Genomic DNA, 22,250 nt, shown 5'->3' on the forward strand with positions numbered 1-22,250 from the left:
GACAAAAAATTGACTTACAGAATACGGTGTCTTCTCCAAGTTTCTTGCCATAATGCAGCATGCAGTCACCAAGGACGCCCTCCGGCTGGGGATACGTGTTGCTCTTGGCCTGGCCGCTCAATTTGCTAATCCCTTTCACGGCGGCCATCTTCGCTCGCGCCGTCGGATTTGGCTGGAGGAACTCTTTTGCTTTCGTTTGTAACTCCTCTACCAGTTCACATGTCACGTCTGTTTTCTGAAATATACATGAAAATGATATACTTAAAGATGTTATTTTACTAGAGCACCGCAAATGTTTTAAGATGGCTAACCCCGGGTCATTTGTCACTCGATGCGTGTACCTACCTATAGCCCATTCAGGATATCATTGGACTCTAGAAGCTCACAGAAGAAGGGGTTCTAAACATTTTTTGAGAAATCGTATAATAATGATGATGATGATGATGATGAATAAAAGAAGTAATAAAATAAAGTCATAATTTTGTTTATTTTGTAAGCAGATTAATACGTATCTGATGTACCTATAAAATAACACAATATTAATACGTAATTTGCTACATAACATTAATTCGATTTATATTTATTCAAATAACTGTGTTTCGTGGACTCATCCGCTCTCATTCCCTGTTTAAAAATATTCTTCTCTTCTGCTATGAAGTTAAAGCTATTTTCCATTCAAATTTTCATCAAATTTGGTGCAGTGCTTTAGTTGTGAAAAGTTAACTATTCGTAAGTATATGATTAAAGGTCATTTTGTCATCAAATATTTTGATCCAAACAGGTGATTAAAAACTATAAAATAATGTACAGAATATTTTTCCATTTCTTGCAGAATGTTCTTTACCTCTGCCTCTTTAGGTATTTTATAGGAAGACGTTTCTGTTTTTAACAAAATAGGAAAAGTTTTTTTATTGTTTTTAAAATTAGAATATGAAAAATAGCAAAGTAAATCTCACTAATATTAAATTATAATTGCGAAAGTTTGAAAGTCTGTACATTTGTTTGTTACCTACCTCTTCACGTCTTAACCGCTGAACCTATTTAGGTGAAATTCGGTATACAGAAAGTTACAAGTCCCGGGGAAGGACATAGAATAGTTTTTATCTCGGAAAATTGCGTAGTTCCTGCGGGATAGCAATAAACGAAGAAACGAATTATACGTGAACAGAGTCGCGGGCAAAAGTTAGTTAATGAATAATTGAAACTAATATGTTAATTTTTTAGCATTTGCATATTACTTTATTCAAGCTCAGGTTATTTTAAAGAGACGAATGTGTTAAAAAAATAAAGTCGCATTTGAATATTGAAAATGTTTCAGCGAGTTGTTACATTCGACATGTTTTATTGACGTGACAATGATGATGATGATTACAATTGCCGTTGTTTTAAACGTGACGCGTTATACGTTACGTTATATGTTAATTAAAATTAAGCTTAGACTGTATACTTAAAAAAATGCTATTTATTAAACGACTTCCTAAAGCGTGCTTATAGTAGAGCCTATTTTCCTGCTGTCCATTCCTATATTGAACAGACTGTACTTACATCCAGCTAACCCGGCAAAAGGATAGAAACGTATAGTAAACAGCAACGTTCTAACTAAAGGCTTTATAAACTTTCAACCGAATCGAACGCATTTTTGACTCTAGGAAATATCGTAATACTTAAACAACAGCATTTAAGTTTAATTAAGTAAAGTGTATCACATTAATGGTTTTCAGTATTATTTTTATTTTGTTTTTTAAACGGTCTAGGACAGGGCAACTAGCTTTCAAGTAACGTCAGTGCCATGCAATGTACATACTAAAAAGTATATAGCTGCCCTGGAAATGTAAGTAGTTCGTGGGCTACTGTGAAAAAGTGCCGAGCGCCGCCAGGGAGCTTTAGGTAGCAATTTATGTGTATATTTCACCACTCGAGCTTCAAACGGTAGAACAATAGCGAGTCGACGGCTAAAGCATGTAAGTAAACTCATCTCGTGGTGCCTAAACAGCGTGTAGATATTTTTTTAACTAAGCTTATTTCCTAGCTAACTAAGTTTTTGTCCAACGTAATTTGAGCACTGTAGTAGTACATGCCCTATAAATATATACCTGTAAACCAATTGACAACTTGTTGTGGTTCATTTAACCCGACTTATAAATAAAGTCTTTTATGTACATCCATTGCATCTGTTCTAAATAATAAACTCAGATACGTAAGTGTCAGTTAAGTTAAGAGTAACAAATTAAGCAGAGAAAAATATATATTTATTTCTACTACAAAAGAACCAAAAAACACTTTAATTTTAAATCAACGGATATAACTTACTCTTTCCATTTCCACGAAGTCCAAATCCAATTTTGTGCCCTCGGCACCACCCATTTTCTCTGTGACATACTGCAACAAAGAGACGCAACACATTAACAAAGTAGTGAGTTCCTCACAAAGCGTTCATTAGGTAACTAGCTTTTCATATGGTGCTGACGTTATTCAGCTGTTTTAATAGTTCTCACGTACATTTTTTTGTTGGAATTCAGTACTTCAAAAAAAAAAGGAACTCATCTACGATGACTTATAAGATGTCTGAAAATTGTTCCAGAATATTTCACCAGATAGTTGGGTTAGTTTGATCGAACTGAACACCCCTGAGTTTTTTTCTCTATAGGAATTTTTGGTTCAAAATCTATTGACGTGCACCTCGGCCAATGTTCCATACATTAAGCAAAAATACATAAAGGAGTTTTGTTGAGTCAAATTAACTCAACCACCTGCTGAAATATTTCCATAAATAATTTTCGAGAGAGAGAGAGAGAGAAACATTTATTTACACATATTCGATACACATAAAAATACATTAGATGGAGAGAATAATAATAATAACATCGAATAGTATAAAGTGGACCCCACTCAGCATACTGTCACCACAACCAAGACACCTTATCATTATATTTTTAGGGCACATTTGAACAGACTCGAAATTTTGAAACGAATCTAACAGGAAATGATTGGTTGATGTCTAAAATGTAAAGGTGATAGTGATACTAAATTTTGAATCAAAAACTCCGGTGATAATTCTTTACACGGGTGTTTCAATCAAACTAGCAAAGTAAAAAAGGCATTTATTTTTCTCCACCATATATACTTCCATACTTTTAATACTTTTTCAAGGCCTAGGGCGGTCGTAATGATTACTGCCATCATTTTCAATGTTCGCGGCCAATGCACGGCGGCAGCGACGAGTCAATTATCCTGACCTCGTCTCACGCGCAGATCCTTAGCAATAGCAAATACCAATTACCAAGTGTGAAACCACTTTGGCCCAACGTGATTATTTCTTCGCAAGACTTTTTTTTCTGGTCATGTGTTTAGCCGAACAAGGTTACCGACTTTCTACTTTCAAAGATAAAGTCATTTTTTTATTGAGAAACCACCTGTTTATCTTTTTTTCAGGCTCACGGCGACTGTCAAAGGACAAGATCAGTCATGCGGAGGTAGAGAGGCTATTGAGGTGGAAGGAACTTGTTATTGGAGACCGTCGCCGAAAACTTTCCCGGAATGACATTAAGATGTCGTTCCGGGAAAACCGGGTTTTAAATTAATAAAATCATCGTAATAAGTCACGATCAGAATTTTATTAATTTTACACATTTATAGTTCGTTTCCTTTGTAATCAAAAGAAACGACCAAGTATGCCATTTTAATACCAGATACTCAAAATAATTAGTAACATATAACAATGCAGCTGCAGCAGACCAAAAAAACCGGCCAAGAGCGTGTCGGTCACGCCCAAAATAGGGTTCCGTAGCCATTACGAAAAAAAAAGTAATATTTCGTATTACCTTAGGCTGCTATTAACTCATTAACTACTAATAATTCTCAAGCAAACTTGGCCGTTATAGTATTCCTTGAAAGTTTGATATACTTACTACCATCCTGAATTTTTTCAAAATTTTCCACCCACCGGTTTAGATTTTAGAGGGGGGGGGGACGCCAGATTTTAATGAAAATTTGCACTTTAAAGTTGAATATTTCGCAAACAAATCACTGAATCGAAAAATCGTCTAAGCAAAAGCTTAAAAGACCTATCCAACGATACTCCACACTATACGGTTAATGAGAAAAAAAAATCACCCCCACATTACGTCTATGGGAGGTATGTACCCTAAAAAATTTTTTTTTTTAATTTTGATTGTACCATTTTGTCGGCATAGTTTACATATATATATCCGTGCAAAATTACAGCTTTCTAGCATTGATAGTCCCTGAGCAAAGCCGCGGACGGACAAACAGACAGACAGACATGGCGAAACTATAAGGGTTCCGTTTTTGCCATTTTGGCTCCGGAACCCTAAAAAACGGACGAGAGTTTTTCATTCGATAAACTCGTAAGACCTAGCGAACTGAGCTTAGATCCTAAGGGAATCTTAACTTTCCATAATTGACATTAAGTTTAAAAAAAATTGACATGGGTCAGTACCTAATACCTATAAGAACAAGTTATCGTAATAACATCGAAATGCCGTCTGAACGTTTGAAATCGCTATAGAAAGGATGGCCGCTGAGCCGTGGAGCGTTATCGGGTGAATAAAGCTTGAGGTCGAGGCCTAACCTTGGCCGAGATTGTCCTCTCGTTCGCCATCACGAAAATAAATATCAAAAGCTTAAATATGGTTAATACATACAATAAAAGTCCAGTAATGGTCCACCAATATCTATGTCTGCTAAACATAACTAAAAATAATTAAATTCACAATATAACACTACCGCTGCATTTCCCTATGCTTTCACATAATTTTGGACGACTATAGTTCAGGTGTCCTTAATTTTGATTTAAGATAAATAACCGTATTTATTCTATAAATTATTATTTTATCTTAATAATGAAAATGCGAATTTGCTTGTTTGCTTGCTTACATTCTCTTTTTGTCACAAATAAAAATTCATTCTATTTCTGAAATAAAATATGTAGAGTCAACCAATTGGATTCCTAGGCCACCTTGGATTTTGTCATCGTGATAGTTAAATCATTCTATAAGCATTGTTATATGTATTAAATTAAATTATTTACCAAGGTACATAGTCCTATGATATGGTGGCCCAAGGGTCCGATTGGCCGGTCCAATCCAACTGCCATTTCCCACAGTAAAGCGAAGTTATAAGCAACAGTGTGCAGCCGCATCTCGGTTTGTTTTTCGTTTGTTTGTTACCTCATCACGTCTAAACCAGTGAACTGATTTAGGTTGAAATTCGTAATACAGATAGTTTGAGTCCCGGAGAAGGACATGGATAGTTTTATTATCCCGGAAAATTGCATAGTTCCCGCGGGATAGCGATAAACAAATTCTACGCGGACGGAGTCGCGGGTCAGGTAACAACAGGGCTACTACGAAACTCGGAACTTGAAGTTCGTATCGTACCGTCCCTCTCGATCTCGTACTAAATAGTATAAGTGTCAGAGAGACCGCACCACACGAACTTCGAGTTTCGAGTTTCGTAGTAGCACTGCAGGCTAGTTACTATTAATTCTATAACCTAACCAACAATAAGCTGGATAACCCCCGACTTTGTCACTTCAAAGTTCAATATCTCAAAAACGGACACATGTCTAAGAACCATCGCTAGAAAACCTGATTTCAAATTAAAAAAAAAACCGCATTCAAATCGGTCCACCCTTTTAAGAGCTACAGTACTACAGACAGACACACAGGCACACATAGCGGTCAAACTTATAACACCCCTCTTTTTGCGTCATATGTACTGCATTCACCGTGTAGTTTGAAGTTAAGGTACCTAGCTTTAAAATCTGTGTTCGGATTAAACTAGTCATACATCCATTACAACTATTACAAGCATAGTCCCTAATTGGTGCAATGTCGGAGGATCCTGTCGAGAGACGAAGGCCGTAATAATTGGGACACGACGACAATATAGGGCGAGGCGTGGGTCACGGCCACCTCTCCTTCCCGCCAGCACCCCTTCCCCTTTTTCAGGATGTAGCCAAATGACAAATTATTAAATTTCCTATTTCAACCCAAATATGACAAAATTATGTCCCGAAAATATACTGGTCCTCAATGAAACTGCCTTTTTATGAAAAATTGCCTCGTGAAAGAGGGTTTATGGACTGACTTTATTTGGTTACCTACTTCTGCCTTCGAGTTTTTTTGTTATAATTGTTTCAACGGAATTTGCATAACACATGTTTTATTTTATTTATTGCCTTGAAAACCAATGAATTTACGTACTTATCTTTATTTTACGGTGTGTATTACATAAATTATAATTATTTTTGTACCTTTTTTTTAGTTACCCCCATGGGCCGGAACGTCATATTTTAAGATGATATTTACGTAAAAGATTATTGATAAGACTCCTTGCTCCGCAAACAATGCACGTAGCTAAGGCGAATTTATCTCCAGACAAAAACAGGCATCAAAAGAAAGCAGGCATTCTCGACCTCTTTAAAATATCGTGCTAATTTACATTTTAAGTAGTACTTTATCATTATCTTCCCGTTGTCTCGTCGTAACCATAATAAGTTAAGTACCTAATAACTTTAGTCGTTTTGAATGACATCGTTTTTAGACTTCGTCTAAGAGTTTGCAACTAAGGTCGGAGCTCTGGCGTAACTTATCCAATACTCTATCAGCCAACAGTAACACGTCATGGTAACTCTAACGCTCCGCCCAATAGCCAATAGCTCAAAGGCTGCCCAATAGCCTGACCAATATTCCTTATTCTTCATGTAAGCACGTTTTTAATTGAATTTACTAGACAAAATTATAACTAGAATTCGAAGTGACAAAAAGCTTGATTTACGAAAGCAATTTATTTGTCCAGAAAGATTTCCTTGACTTTGAATTTATTATTAGCCGACTCTGCTTATTAATAATACGTTGTTCTTCATACACTTACACTAAATTGTGTTGGTTTTAAATGTAACATTAAATTTAAAGATGACTAGGTGCCTATTACACGTCGACCCAATTTAAAAAAGGTTGTTTTTAAATATATGAAAGAGCAGAAAAGTGTCCAATATAAATTGAGTTGACCCGGCCCGCGATATATTATTCAAAATCCCATATAGGTTACAAGCAAGGCGAGGCAATATGTATGCGCTATTACAGCTCCATCAATCACTTCGACGCTCGATTTACTCCTACAGATCGTAAGTACAACATTTTTATACCGACTCCATTTTAAAAGTACCTTTTATACATATCTTAAAAGGTCGATCAATATGTTGAATTGTTTTGTCTAATCGGGGCTTAAACCGAGTCAGAAATAGCTATTGCCGGTAGCGATAAATGAAAAGGAAACGGGACATTGCGGAAAGGAAACAAAGCCTATGTAAGCCGGCGTAAATGATTATTGTACAATTGGCACAGAACCCACTCAACATTATTGTAGTCTTACTGAATACAGACTCGTGGACGTTACGGTTATTAACTTTAATTCAGTTCGGGAGTACCTATCCAATCGGTTAATTGAAAAATATTTCATCCGAACCAAGCGGCGTCAGCAAATCACGCTTTGAGGCCTATCACTGTTCAAGTCGATTTATGCGAAATATTAACGTCGATCGGAGTATCAGAGGGTGTTAAATATTAATTATTTTTAAGTCTGCTTTTGAATAAAGGTGATCCCGATATCCATAAACGAATTTCGCTGACCTGCTCATAGCATCCCCAATGGAGGTAGCAATTTTTATTACTTTCGTCTTAACGTACAGTTATCTTCGAGCTGAGCGCACTAAGAGTAATAAATAGTCATCAGTGTCCCACATTGTTCGGTCCAGTAGTTCCACCGTTTAAATCCATGCCGAGAGGGACTTTATCTACAAACAGAAATAGCACTGGGGGTCGGCTGGTAGTTGTAATTACTGGAAATATTAACCTCTAACTATTCCCGAGCAAGTTCGTTGTGAACCTATCAAACCGCAGGCTTGTTAATTAATTCAAAGTCTTCACAAAGCTTCGAATATCTCTTTTGTCGGCTTAACAGTACTTAGATCGAAATAAGTGAAAATACTAACGACATCTCGAGTTTAGTTTAATAAATAAATCTGAGAGAAAGATTATTAGAAGTTCTAAAGTAGGCACTTTTTAATTTTAAGACTAATGTTAAGTTAAGATTACTTGGAAGTTTCCTTTATCCCCTTTTGGTTTTTTCCCGACATTGGCTCTACTATTTGGTTGGCTCCACAATTCGTTTTTTTATAGAAATAATTAATACTCTTCACTTTGTGATAGCTAATTCTCTGACTTCTACTTGTGATATAAGGGGCTGCCACTATTGCAGGTATTGTAAATATTGTTTGCTCTATTTGTAACATTTATTCTTGTTTATATTTTGTGAACCCTAATCCAAGTCTGGTTTAGCTTTGTTTCGCTGGTCCGACACCAAAACGAGACTTGGATGGGTGCTGCAAGCAAGCAGTAAAGCAGGGTGTTTTATTCCAGCCCTTCCTTTTTCCTGTTGTTCTTCTCTACATCTCCGCTTTCACTCGCTCCGCTGCCTTGGAGCAGATCGCCGGCGCGACTGGACGCTCCGAGGCTACCTTAACACCCTGCCCTGTTTCCCTACCTGTCCTACAAGTCTCAGGCTATTGTTTTTTTTAATTTATCTACATGAGCAGTGCTGACTGAAATAATTTTATATATTTTCCTTTTGTATTATATTTTTATTTTGTAACCACACGCCTTTTTATTTCTCCGACCGGCTAGCCGGTTATAGGCCGTGGTAAAATATTTTTGAGTGGTTCGAATAGATACATATATTTGCACTTGACTGTACTTTGACACATTAAAATGAAAATGATATTTTTATTCCAGACGTAGTTAAAAATTCTCTTACCTGGTTAGCTTTATTTATCTGCTTCTTAAGACCAGCAAAAGCCATTTTGTAGAGTTCTGTAAAGCTAGCCTAATTATCTGAAACAAAAACATTTAATCATTAAATTTGGAACATATCGAGTTATTGAAACTCAACATAGGGATGTTGAACTTGAAACTAAAGTAAAATAATTAATTGCGATATTTAAAATAGAATTTCATCATTGTATGTTTGTTTCCTTTCGCTACTTATTCTCACACTGCCATAGCAAACTTTTTATTACTATTCGGAAGAAAAGAAGCAAGTAATTTTCTGGTCGAGTTTGAGTTTCGAGCTCAAGGATAGCTTTGCAATGAGTTTCTAGGAGCGTTTATTTTTTCAACCAGGCTCCAGTTTAACGGGTTCGAGTATTATTTATTACACAAGTAGCCATTTAAAAGATCGCGTACTTTCTATTATAAATTACGCTGTAGCTGGAACGGATTAACATAAATACACACATTCAAGAGTAAGGCCTAAGATTATCAATTTTATCATTTTAGTCTTTCCGTTTCTGCGAGGCTATTAAACGGAATCGTCCAAATTGCCGAAAATTAACCGTTTTACCAAATCGCAATAAGGTGAAACAACCCGGCGGCGAGTGTTTTTAAAGTTTTATCAACGGGCACAAGTTGGGGCACAGTGGGTAGAGTTTGTTATTGGCATCGTGCCACGCGTTCAGATCGATACGCGAGCGTAAGTACATTACGTAATGACACCGCTGTGGGTCAACATCAACAATGACCCCTAATTTAACCCTGTTGCTGATGGTGCAGGTACATTATGGTTAATGAGCTTGATCTGGATAAATTCATTAAGCAAGCGGACAAAAAAAGTATACACTAATATTTCAACGGGTTGAGCTACATCATGCCGGAATATCGATGTAGGAATATCAGGAGGTGATATACTGGAGTATTAGGAAGAGTTTGAACCCTAAATTTCTTAGTTCAAATGCGTGATATATTTTGTCTACACACCAAACACTGCCTACCTTGCCGGCACATTTCCTTGTTCAGTGTTATTCTAAAAAAACATCGCACAGTTGACTACTTAAGACAAAAAGTTCCTACATCGTCTTCGGACTCCGGTATATTGAAAATGCAAAAACCGTATACCTAGCTATTATTAGGAGTCCCTTTAGCGTGTTGCGTTGTGTTATACAGGCGACGCAAAAGATGCACAAACGAGCTAGACGCTCGCTCACGAGTCCCTAGGGAGCCCTAACTTTAAAAGGTATAAACTGGTCCTTCTAATCGGCTATTTAGTCCATTTAGTTAGCAATTTCCACTTTCCATGTTCTGACGTTCGGATGTAAATATTCGATTTTTCATGTAAGACTCAGGTCTTAAATTACCGTATTGTCTAACGTTTCTGTCTATCTACCACTCGCGATCACAATCAAATGACAGTTTTTGTTGCGATCGCGAGTGCCAGGAACTTTACGCAATAGGCCCTCTGCTTAGAACAATAGGGATTTGATAACAAGTCGATAATGTATTTCTTTATACAAGTATTTTATATAAAAGGTATCACACCAGCACCATCAAACCAGATTACTGAAGTTCGCTTCTCTATTTCTTTGACCTTTGCATTTTACGCAACCATGAATAATGAGCTAAGAAAAAAACAACTCCGAAATGAGCCGTAACTTCGCGAATTATACCGCGATGATTTACTGTTGTAAATAAAGTACACAGTCAGAGTTATATACAGGCGTCAGGTTTAACGATGAAGGGTCGTTTCTCTCCGAAAGGGTCAAACTTTTCTTTAATTCAAAGTGGTAAAGCAACGTGGCTGGCTGTGTCATTATACCTTTTAGCTTTAAAAATTGCAGTGTATATGATTAGGTATTTAATTATAATTTTGCATTCGTTACGAAAAAGTATTACATGCTAGTTTTGACTGTTAATACAAGGTAATTAACTCGAGATAGCGAAGTAGTGTGCGGGAAAAACCCCCAATAAGAAGCAACGTTGAGTGAAGCTAAAAAATAAAGAAATCCTATTGGCGGATTTTTTCTCGCATTTCCCTTCGCTGCCACGTAATACACGTAATATAAGTAATGAGCGATGTACGTCACTCGTGTATGCGCAGCCTAAAACTGGCAAAAGTTTTGGTAAACCTAAGTAACAAAGTAATAAACGACTATCCCAAATAAAACATCGAAATGGCGTAAATTTGTGGACGAAAATAAAGAAATAGCTATCAAATCGTTCAGAATTTACACACGTTTAAAAATACTGCGTGGGCATATTTTAATTGACGCAGTGATCGCTTCACTAAATGCTTCAGAGCGGATGAAATTCAAGTAGAATAAATCAACATCACTATATCAACCGCAAGTCTACTTGCTGAACGTTGTTAGGTATTCCCCAAAAATCGCCATAAAGATGGGTTTTGTGGCACCCACGTGCCGTCCCTCCTCCTTGACTTTACCATCCTTCCGCTTCGCCTTCCGATACGCGGATAGTTAGGTTACGAAAATGTAAACTTCCATTCGAATCTAATCAAACAATATATTATTATGTATTACAAAGTTGTAGGACTTGTTCGAGAAGCTTTGGCATTTTTATGCTTTAACAACTTGGAACGTAGGTTTTATTGCCTGCCTATATTTCAGGCTAAGTGAAAATGCCACGCGAACGTTAGAATGTTGTAAATAATAAATATCTACTCAGACAGAAATTTGCCATCTTTGGCACTCTCGCGTATAGTGCTTAATATTTACTGGAATTATTCATGATAATGTAAAGCGAAAGAATGGATGTTACGTACTCAGCTCAAGCTTATGCCTAAGTAGCTAATGTTTCATGCAAATATAATTTTCTCAAAAAGAAAGTAAAAAGCGCAAACAAAGTATTATATTGTTACAAGAAAAGATCGCCGAGATAGTTTAACCCGTAATCAATTTCATATCTAAAATATAATTTTAATTTAATAGTTAAAGCCTTTATACTTACTAACAAATAAATTAGTCTTGGGAGACCGTAATTAGTGCGTGCCGCAATAACTGCCTGAGGCTAGACACCATGTTTAAGTTTCATGGAAGAGGACGACACTAACTGGCTCCATATCATATCCATGGCACCTTTAAAACCATATTCCTGTCATAAACGTTTGCCACTATCGGTATTTGTTTGGTTGGAAACTAAAAACTCGCTGAGTCTCATTTCCCTTGTGCCACACTTAATGTTATGTAATGTAACGTATCTGTATTCTAATCAGGAATCTCTAGATTAGTTCCAAAAGATCTTAGCAAACCTACAATGTTTTTGAAAGACCCATCCAATATCACGGCGTGAAGTGTATTATTGTCAAATAAATGTTTCCTCTACCGTTTGGGGAGATCTAGTCGAGGGAATTGGATAAAATATGTCGTGCGTAAACAGCGAAACCATTACAAGCAAACAAACTGAGAAAAAATCTCCAATTTACCTACTTATTTACGACTCTATTTATTTGTAGTAGGATATTTTCACTGAATTTTCATAGGTAATGTATACGATCATATAGTATAGAAGATCCGTTTATGAACGACCTTCACCGAACTGGTTAATATTTATTAACATACTTAATTTAATATAAAATACTTTTCATCCATTAACTAGTTCGGTAATGGCCGTTTATATTAATAACTAAGTTTTTGAGATAACCTGGAATTTACTTTTTAAGTCTCAGCGAGCAAAATTCTCATTATTTCTTACATTAAAAACGGCCGAGTGCGAGTTGGATTCGCGTACCGAGAGTTCCGTACCTACAATGTATCAGGTAGATATTTCAAATATACGCTTACAAAAAATCAAATCAAAATCAAATCAAATTTTCAAATTTACGCTTTAAACGGACGTCTGTAGTACTTAAATAAATCGTAATCGTAAATATCCACTGTTAGCAGAGCTTCCTTCTAAGCAAAAAGCACGAATTGTTTTTAGGGTTCCAGTCGGCTAAAACAGAACCCTTACAGGATCACTTTGTTGTCCGTCCGTTCGTCTGTCTAGACCGTTTTTCGCAGAAACGCGTGGAGGTATTAAGCTGAAATTAATTAATAATTACCAAAGCAATGAAAAAAAAAAAATTGTATTGAGTCAACTCAATCAAAAGATAGTCATTCATTTTCATTATTAAAAGAGGTATTGCCATACAAATTTACGAAGAATCAAAACTATAGGATACTTCCAGTTGCCCTAGGAAATTAAATTTGGTGTGAAGATAGCTCACAACACAACCAAAAAAAAACATTTTTTATATTTGCTTTTGTATATGTCAGTTACCAATTAGAAATGACCCCACACCGAGTGTATTTTGCTTAGGAGCAGGCTATTCTAACACTGGATAATTTGTACGGAAACCTCGGTGCGAGAGTCCGACCCGCACTTTTTTAAATGTGTAGACTCTACAAAATCACGTTAGAGTCTAAACAAACGCATTTCTATACAAGACACCGTAATGGCACGGAACCCACTGTGCTCGAGTCCAACTTGCACTTGATCGAGTTTTTAAGAGCTTCTGTCTTCACCCAAATTTTATCGTAAAGAAAAAGGTACTCTACTCCTCCGTAATAACGGCCATAAGCTGTCACTTCAATAAGCCCTTGCTTACAAGGTTTTAACTACTCCATTGGCTTTACTGAGTGAATCAAGAGGAACTCTGATTCTGTATGCTCCGCTACGGAATTTTCACCAAGGTACATTCAGCAGCAGAAGCAGATGAGGGGTTGGGGTTGTGGTACTCTATTACCACGGCAGTAGAGTCGTGTGTAGATAATTTGGAGCATACGTGCGGCTGATTATCCACTTCTGCTGCTGACTGTACTTAATATATCTCAGTCCCGTCCCTGGTATTGAAAAAAGAAAAGGAATAGCGCTTATTTAATTAAAGCATGTACGAGTATGTGGACCGGTCTGTCAATTCTTTACACAAACCATTTGGAAAGTTTCGTCAAATAGTTTCAATAGCTGCAATGATTGTAAAGATTTGCAATGTATTTCAAAATTATTACATAATCATGCGGTAGGTCAAGCGATCGCCACCTGTAGTACAAAGATTCAGCAGAAGAACTGAACTAACTACAATTTATCTCGAAGAACAAGGACTCGATTCTTATACTCTTTTTTCTAAATACAGTACCGTCGTGGTACCGTCAAGGACATAGATGTAGACGCTAATATAAGGCATAAAAGCCATTTTCAAATTTATACAGTAAAGACATAATTTCGTCTTTCGCAAATGATATCCACAAGAAAAAAGCGTCTTACGTCATACCGAAAAAAATCATAAACATTCGCCCACATGCGAGTTGTAGGCGTATTATTCCTTTTCATAGGATTTGAAGCAATTGAATTCCGTACACGGCAGGGTACCAGAATACGTGACATATAAATAGAATTCACATTTTAGCTATCATTAAGCTCCGGGGGCGTTCACTGATGAAACGTGACTTTGCCAGCCAACCGTAGGCGTCATTTAATACAAAGTAACAAAATTACAATGGAACACTCGTTAAAATTAAACTTTCGCGAATAATCGTTCGGAATCAACTGTTCGACGAGCGCGAATGGCGCGCAAACATAACGACATTAAAATGCAGCAACATCAATTATATAAGGCTTCTATAACAACATCAAATAGGTTTAATACCTTGCAATCCTTCGGGCCCTTCAAAAATTTATTTGTAAAAACAAAGTCACTACACTGACAGGGGGGTGAAAATTCTTATGTCAGATAGGATGTGGGGTCAGAGCGGCGTAGCAGCCGACACGCTCCGTTCTCGTAGCACGGCGCGACTGAGGCTCGTAGCCGCTACGGCGTAGCCTGCGCGCGCAGCCTCGCCCCTTAACACATGGACCCAATACTAATCCAAGATCAAAAGTCACAATTAAAATTGTATCATAAGGTTTTTTGTTTTGTTTTTTACTAACATAATTTCATTACATAAACGCAATAACTGTGTAGGCAATAAAGCAGACAGAGTATTTAAGAATTTTGATGGTATCTTTAGAAGGCATATTATAGACAATTTCGTCAAGACAAGTGTCATTGAATATCAAAACTAATAAAATTAGCTTAAGGTTCAACTTAGTTCAGTGAATCAACAGCTTCTTTAGACGTTGACTGTATCTATTTCAGCTACAATCATAAAGAGCAATCTGTGCATTTGTTTTATTTGATTTCATTTAACAATAAAAGCTTTCGTGAGACAAAAAAAAAACATCTTCCGAAAATATCGAAACTATTCGGACCGTTTCTGACCTATAATCGCGAGTTGAACAGTTCCATTCTTAAATTTTGCTTATTGTCACATTCAACTTGTTAAGACTAATTTAGTCTCAACAAGTTTAGTTATGTACCTAAGTGTTTGCTCAATTTGTAAGTAGAAAGGAAAAGTAACACTAAGAAGTAATAAAGCTAATATTACTCTCGTGAATCTTTTTTTATCTTATCGTATTTTACTGCGAGAGAGGCTAAGCTACTAGGCACTGAAGGCTAAGAATAAATAAAGCAAAGGGCAGCGCCTACGCCTTTAATAACATTGGGCGTTACAAGCGCAGTCGCCAATACCCCAACTGACCATTCTTGAACCTTAAAGCTTCGTAACAAGGAGCAAGAACTGTTAGTTAAAATATTGCCAACCGTACCCATTGGTACCTATCGGTTTTGTACGAGTGCGATTTTTATATCATTGAGATTACATATACGATCTATGAAAGTAATATTAAGTAAACGTCTTTTCTGCCGTAATCCATCAATTTTGCCTTTTAGTTGTGGATCAAATGTTCCCCAGATTTATTTGGAGAATAACGTTTTTATAACCTGAAGCTGGGGCTCTGAAGCGTTTAAACCGCAATACGACAACCACGTGCATGATCCCTATCCCTACTAATATTATAAATGTGAAAGTAACTCTGTCTGTCTGTCTGTTACGCTTTCATGTCTAAACCACTGAACCGATTTTGATGAAATTTCGTATATAGGTAGTTTGAACCCCAAGGATCAACATAGGATACCTTTTATTCCGGTAGAGGGCGCCACCGCGCGATAACCTAGATCCGCGCAGACGAAGTCACGGGCATAAGCTAGTACTATATAAGAGTTTGGCAAGGCTATGTTACGAATGTGTACTCTTCGTTCCGTGTAGGCTGTAGGGGATAACAGTAAAACTAATATAAGTAAGGTAAGGTGACAAATCAGTAATTAATGAGTTTCAACATTGAAAGGCTCGTATTACCATTATTAGGTAATTCCTCTACAACTTCCACTAATGCGATTGTTAGAATCGTAGAATCAAACGTTCCCGTTCCGCTCCATCATAATGAGAGCGCATCCTCACAAGCTATTGTTCAAATCAAATTAAAACCGTATTTAGTAAGTTCCCTACAAAGTTCAAAGGTCCGAAGTACATACGTTTGAACATTTTAATTTTGCGCGATTCGAGAAAGTTCCAAATAAGCCGCAGAGCGCCTTCGGCCGTATCGCCAACTTAGTCCTCCGCTAAACAGATCCATTTTTCCTCTCGATGCGAGGAACTTTTTAATTTCGAACTAGATATGGGCGAAAGCGTTATTTTCCTTTAGCCGTGACCGTCGTTAGTTACAAAAAAAAACACAGTGAAAAATAATAATGACTGTGACGTTGGTCACTCGCATAATGATATACGTTTTGGTAGACGCTAGATGTCAAAACAATCACATTTTACGAATCAATTTCATGATTTGCTTAAAGTCCACCTTAGTTTATACTATTTCTTTTCAGATACATTTTTTTAAATTAGTAACGGTTATTTATTTTATTAATTAGATACCAAAATGTTATCATTGCGTGAGTGACAAGCCCAAAATAGGGTTCTGTAGCCATTACGAAAAAATTAAGTAATATTTTTCTAAGGATTTCGAATTTTATACGGAATCTTCCAAGTTTAGGTATATTTTACACCTTAGGCTGCTATTTACTCTTAAACTACTAATAATTCTCAAGCAAACTTAGCCGTTATAGTTTTCCTTGTAAGTTTGATATACTTACTACCATCCTGATTTTTTTTAAATTTTTCCACCCACCGGTTTAGATTTTAGAGGGGGGGGGGACGCCCGATTTTAATGAAAATTTGCACTTTCAAGTTGAATATTTCGCAAACAAATCACTGAATCGAAAAATCGTCTTAGCAAACCCCTAATGGTTTTAAAAGACCTATCCCACATATAGGGTTGGATGAGAAAAAAAATCACCCCCACTTTACGTCTATTTACCCTAAAAAAAAATATATTTTATTTTTTATTGTTCCATTTTGTCGGCATAGTTTATATATATAACCGTGCAAAATTACAGCTTTCTAGCATTAACAGCCCCTGAGCAAAGCCGCGGACGGACAGACAGACACACAGACATGGCGAAACTATAAAGGTTCCGTTTTAGCCATTTTGGCTCCGGAACCCTAAAAAAGGAACGACCTACGCGATTTTGTAACGTTGTTCCTCCTTCGCGTGTTACGGTGATACTTTTAAACGGCGGATCACTGTGATTTTTTCATCGTGACGTTATTTTTCATCCATCTCTATTTCGAACCGCTGTGCAAAACAGATCGCCAACTTCGCCGTGACACTTACACTATGAAAGGCCGTGAATTGGGATTGAGAATTTCATCCCGAGAGCTCTCAATACCTAAGGGTTTATTGTGGTTGTCGTTGATTCTGCAAATTTTTGAATTTGAATATATGCTCGCTTTCAGATAATTAAAAAAGAAGTTGAAAGAAGCAGGCAGAATTCGGTTATCGCGCGCTGTTCCCTCGGGAACTGTGCATTTTTCCGGGAAGAAAAGTAGCCTATGTCACTTTCTGGCCCATAAATTATCTCTAGATGCCAAAAAACACGACGATCCGTCGCTCCGTTTCGACGTGAAAGACGGACAAACATACAAACACACATTTATAATATTAGTATGGACTGTCTCACAGAAACGGCCAAAACAGAGCAATACAATTGAACTCTGTACCCTTAGTGTAAGTTTTCGGTTACAAAATAACGTCTCGATCGCGTTCGCGTTACAATCTCAATTTGTATGGAAAAACGAACAGCGCCTCTAGCGGAACGTTTGCGATGTTCGTGTTTCCATACAAATTGAGATTTTAACGCGAACGCGATCGAGACGTATTTTGTAACCGAAAACTTACACTAAGGGTACTGGTTAAGTTAAATCGAAACACAACGAAACGGGTTTGTGTGATGTAGTTCTTACAGCTTGGAGACGCAGGAGCTGCATGACACACATTTGTTGCATATACGTGCTATCGTAGTCGCGGGTGAGCAAAGTAATTATTTATATGGACCTCCAGATGAAATAAATTATTCAAATGTAAAATACCATTATTTACTTCTTGTTAAGGTTATCTTGGGATTAAGTATTCCAGATAATTTAAGAAGTATATATATGTATAAGTTAAGGAATGTATTACAATTAGCGTTAAATAAGCATGAAGCTTTGCAAATGAGACTACAAATAAATATGAGACTACATAGGTAAAACAATTATGTACTTAATAAAATCATACCCATCAGACACACAAACAGAATATGTAAACCATATCCATCTTCTACCATCATAGTTAGGTAATTAGTTAGTTACGTCACAAAATAAGATGCAAACTCAAATTAATATTAATGGATTTCTGTGTCGCAGCGAAATCTCATTATTTTGTTAGTACGAAACTCCAGCTGCATAGGGCGTAAAGTGAACAAAAATGCAAGTGAACTCGTCGCAAATTGCTTGAATTTAGTACTTTATCAACTGGCGACAGCTACAGTGGATGAGAGTGCCCGAGTCAATTTTCTAATATAATTTAATGAGGTAAGGCCGGTCGGTCGCGAAATGCGTTTACTCGCGCCACGGCGTATCACCGCGCGACAGAGCAGACTCGACAAATTCTGTCACGACAATAGCTCGGATTAGACGTTCAATTATTTTCCGCTTCGCTCATTAGACGCAGTTATAAATTTGTTACGCCACCAGTGAATTGCTTGTTAAAATTCACCTGAAGGAAACAACAACTTTTTTTCTCGACCGACATCAAGGTAAAAGTTCAAATGCATAATAAACTGACCGGCACAAAATTTGGCCCACTCTTCATACAAAATTACCTATAACTGAATACATTTGAGGGCCAGATTGTTTGCCGCTCAGTATATGTAGATAGGTACTAATGGTAAAATCAGGTATAATCGATCAAGTGCTTGATATTTTTTTATGATTACTTTAATAACAATAAGCCCGATTTTCACATGGACTTGTAAGTGATTACGGTAGTACCTAATGGATATTCTTAGTGGACTATATAAATTATTGAGTAGGTACCTTACCTTTGTCTATGCGTAAAATACAAAAAATATAGATAATAATGTCAAATAAGGGTTTGATTAGTTATTTAGGGGCTTAAGTAAATTATTACTTAACTGAGATATCTCACATGAGATCGACCTTAATCTAAGCAGAGCCGTGTTCTGGACGCACCAGACACTGATAGAAACCAGATACAGAACGAACAATTGTTTAATCATGCAAAAATTTGTCCTAGGCTGGGCTGGGATTAAAATTGCAAGCAGCGGCACAAAACAGGATCAATACAAACCGGACCCATCGGTCAGTCAACCATGAAAGCCAGCTATAGGTAGTGCCACGAGAGTTGAAGTGAATGATTACACACACAGCTACAAAAAAACTGATTGCACAAAAGCAGAATGAATGAAATGAATGAACAAGTAAATGTCAAAATCCTGCTGTCATTACACGACATGTAACTGGTGTGTAATCAGCAATCATTCACTTCAACTCTCGTGTCACTACCTATACCTTTACAAGCACAACAGCAAAGGCAATTTTGCACACGCAGTATGTTTTTACTGCAATCTCAACACGAGTTAGAAAATACATTTGAGCAAATTTCAAGAACGTCTATAAAAGAACCTATTATTATTGTGTGTAGGTCGTCGCTTAGTTACAGAAGCGCGTGGGCCGACAGAAAGGTCCTTACGGGCCTGCGAGGCTACTACGAAACTCGAAACTCAAAGTTCGTATCGTACCGTTCCTCTCGCTCTCGTATAAACAGTATTAGTGTCAGAGGGACCGCACGACACGAACTTCGAGTTTCGTAGTAGCCCTGCTGGCACCACTTCGCGCGACCGGCGGAGCGGAGAGCGTTTTCTCTGTTCATTGCGCATGCCGCTAAGGTAAACACTGCGCGGCAAGGATATCGAGCACGCAATGAAAAGAGAATACGCTCGTCGCACCCCCGATCCCGTTCTGCAGGGCTACTACGAAACTCGAAACTCGAAGTTCGTGTCGTGCGGTGCCTCTCGCTCTCGTATTAAATAGTATAAGTGTCAGAGGGATGGCACGACACGAACTTCGAGTTTGGAGTTTCGTAGTAGCCCTGCTGGCCGGGCCGTTAAGCAAACAAGTTCTACAACACAACACACAACACCGTAGGACGATTCACCTACGGCGAGCGCCCACGGCAGTAAACGGTAGGAAATAAAAACAACCCTAAAATGTCAGCTTAAACGATTACTCGACTAAAGGGGCTTGATTATTTTGACATGCCTATCTTTGTTTGTTTACATAGAACATAGAACCGTCTATTATCGGATCATCATACGTCCCACTGCTGGGCACAGGCCTCCTCTCAGAACAAGAGGGCTTGAGCCATAGTTCCCACGCGGGCCCAGTGCGGATTGGGAACTTCACACACACCATTAAATTGCTTCGCAGGTTGTACAGGTTTCCTAACGATGTTTTCCTTCAGCAAAGCTCGTGGTAAATTTCAAATGTAACTCCGCACATGAATTTCGAAAAATTATTAATTCTCCCAATTATTAACGCTTATGTAAACAATCATACATAACTTTGAACATGAAGCTACCGTGAGACTCACTCATATTAAATATAATGACCCGGATAACTCACGTCTTCGTCCGAAGACGAAGGGCTACGGATTAGCCCGAAACATGTCGAGCTAAACTCGATTTAAGACGTGAGTTATCCGGGTCATTATATTTAATAATCATACATAACAATCCATCTTATTTAGGTACAGTCAGGTTCAAGAGTTAGCTGTTCATTTTACTATCTTGTTATTTTCAGTAAAGACACATATGTCGAGCTGTCATGTACCATCAGCCAAATATGTGGTCTACCACCCTAAACTTGATAATCGTTTGCATGTCATACAACAATAATGCCAATAGACCTGTCTGTCAACTTGAAAGTTCGACTTTAGCGACGTATTCATTTGATAGGAACTTGTTCAAAAATGTATAGACCACTTATTTGGCTGATGGTACCAAAGTGTTCAGCTACTTCAGAGCTTGACTGTATGCCATACAACTAGAGCTGGGCACGAATTTTTCGTGATGAGAGTGGATTTAGCAGTAACGGTCTCAGTAACTTTCATTTCATCATCAACTTTCGCTTATGAAATTGTTAAAATTGTTTGAGCCTAAGATTGTTATGAGGTAGATAATAATACACCATGCAAGTAATTTATAACTTCTGAACAATAATAAAAATAATACGATGGAAATGTTTTTTTAAACTACCGGAGTAGGAGCAATGGGCAGTAACTAATAAACAACGAAAAGGTTTGATAGGACTGATGGCGAAATTATTAATTTTCACATGCGTGGATTAAGTATACACAGTTTTTATTACCTACATAAAACAGCGGGAAACCATTGTCATGGAAATTAGCTAGTCAATGAAGATAATAGGCGTTTGTACACATACTAATAGCCGCTAGATTTCCTGATGTTGTAAGTTTTTTGACGATGATTATTCTTGTATCGCATAAATTTTTGATATCGTAAACACTATTCTAAATACTCGTATGTATGTAGTTCAATGACATAGCATGTTAGTTGACGCCCACAAAATTATCAAACTAAAATCCAAAACCTTTGTCTAATATTGAGCTCACATCACGAAATACCGCGCGAGTGCTTTATCGCGATATTTCATCAGTAGATAAAAACGTGTCTCATGCATAGTTATAAACGATTAGTACTTTAACTAATAGCAAGAGTCTAAAATGGATAGGATAAGCGCTTTTTAAACAGTTCCGTGTATTTTTATCGGGTCCGTTATTCGTTATTAAATTCCTCGACCGGGTTTTGAGGCGGGGCACACTCCGTTGCCGTCAGGTTGTTTTAATGTTATACGAGGAAAACTCTCTATTGACATTATGTAAAGTAAACAACGAAAAGTATGTCAACAAAGGAATTCTGTATCGTAAAATTGTATAAACATTTTTTTAATTTGTGTTCCGGGTATTGTTCTGTATTTTACTAATGCACAAAAAAACATAATTTAATAAAAAAGAAATACCTGATTTTATTTGTTAAAATTAATGAAT

The 22,250-nt window shown here is 37.2% G+C and overlaps 1 protein-coding gene across 6 annotated transcripts in view; it reads right to left on the reverse strand.

The window, feature by feature from the left end:
• The window catches only part of EndoA (SH3 domain containing GRB2 like, endophilin-A), a 48,330-nt gene that overhangs the window by 15,319 nt on the left and 10,761 nt on the right, over nt 1-22,250 (reverse strand). For 5 of the 6 annotated variants that reach the window (XM_074104231.1, XM_074104230.1, XM_074104232.1 and 2 more), the window contains exons 2-4: nt 8,839-8,915; nt 2,311-2,379; nt 19-235 (exon numbers count right to left, since the gene is read on the reverse strand). In XM_074104231.1, coding sequence (XP_073960332.1) covers nt 19-235; nt 2,311-2,379; nt 8,839-8,883 — 331 coding nt within the window. In that variant the 5' untranslated portion in view covers nt 8,884-8,915. Of the gene's footprint in view, nt 1-18; nt 236-2,310; nt 2,380-8,838; nt 8,916-14,496; nt 14,635-22,250 lie in introns of those variants that run through there. The other variant, XM_074104229.1, reaches the window with a different exon arrangement.

This window comes from Choristoneura fumiferana, chromosome 21 (assembly GCF_025370935.1).
Source record: "Choristoneura fumiferana chromosome 21, NRCan_CFum_1, whole genome shotgun sequence".
NCBI lineage: Eukaryota > Metazoa > Arthropoda > Insecta > Lepidoptera > Tortricidae > Choristoneura > Choristoneura fumiferana.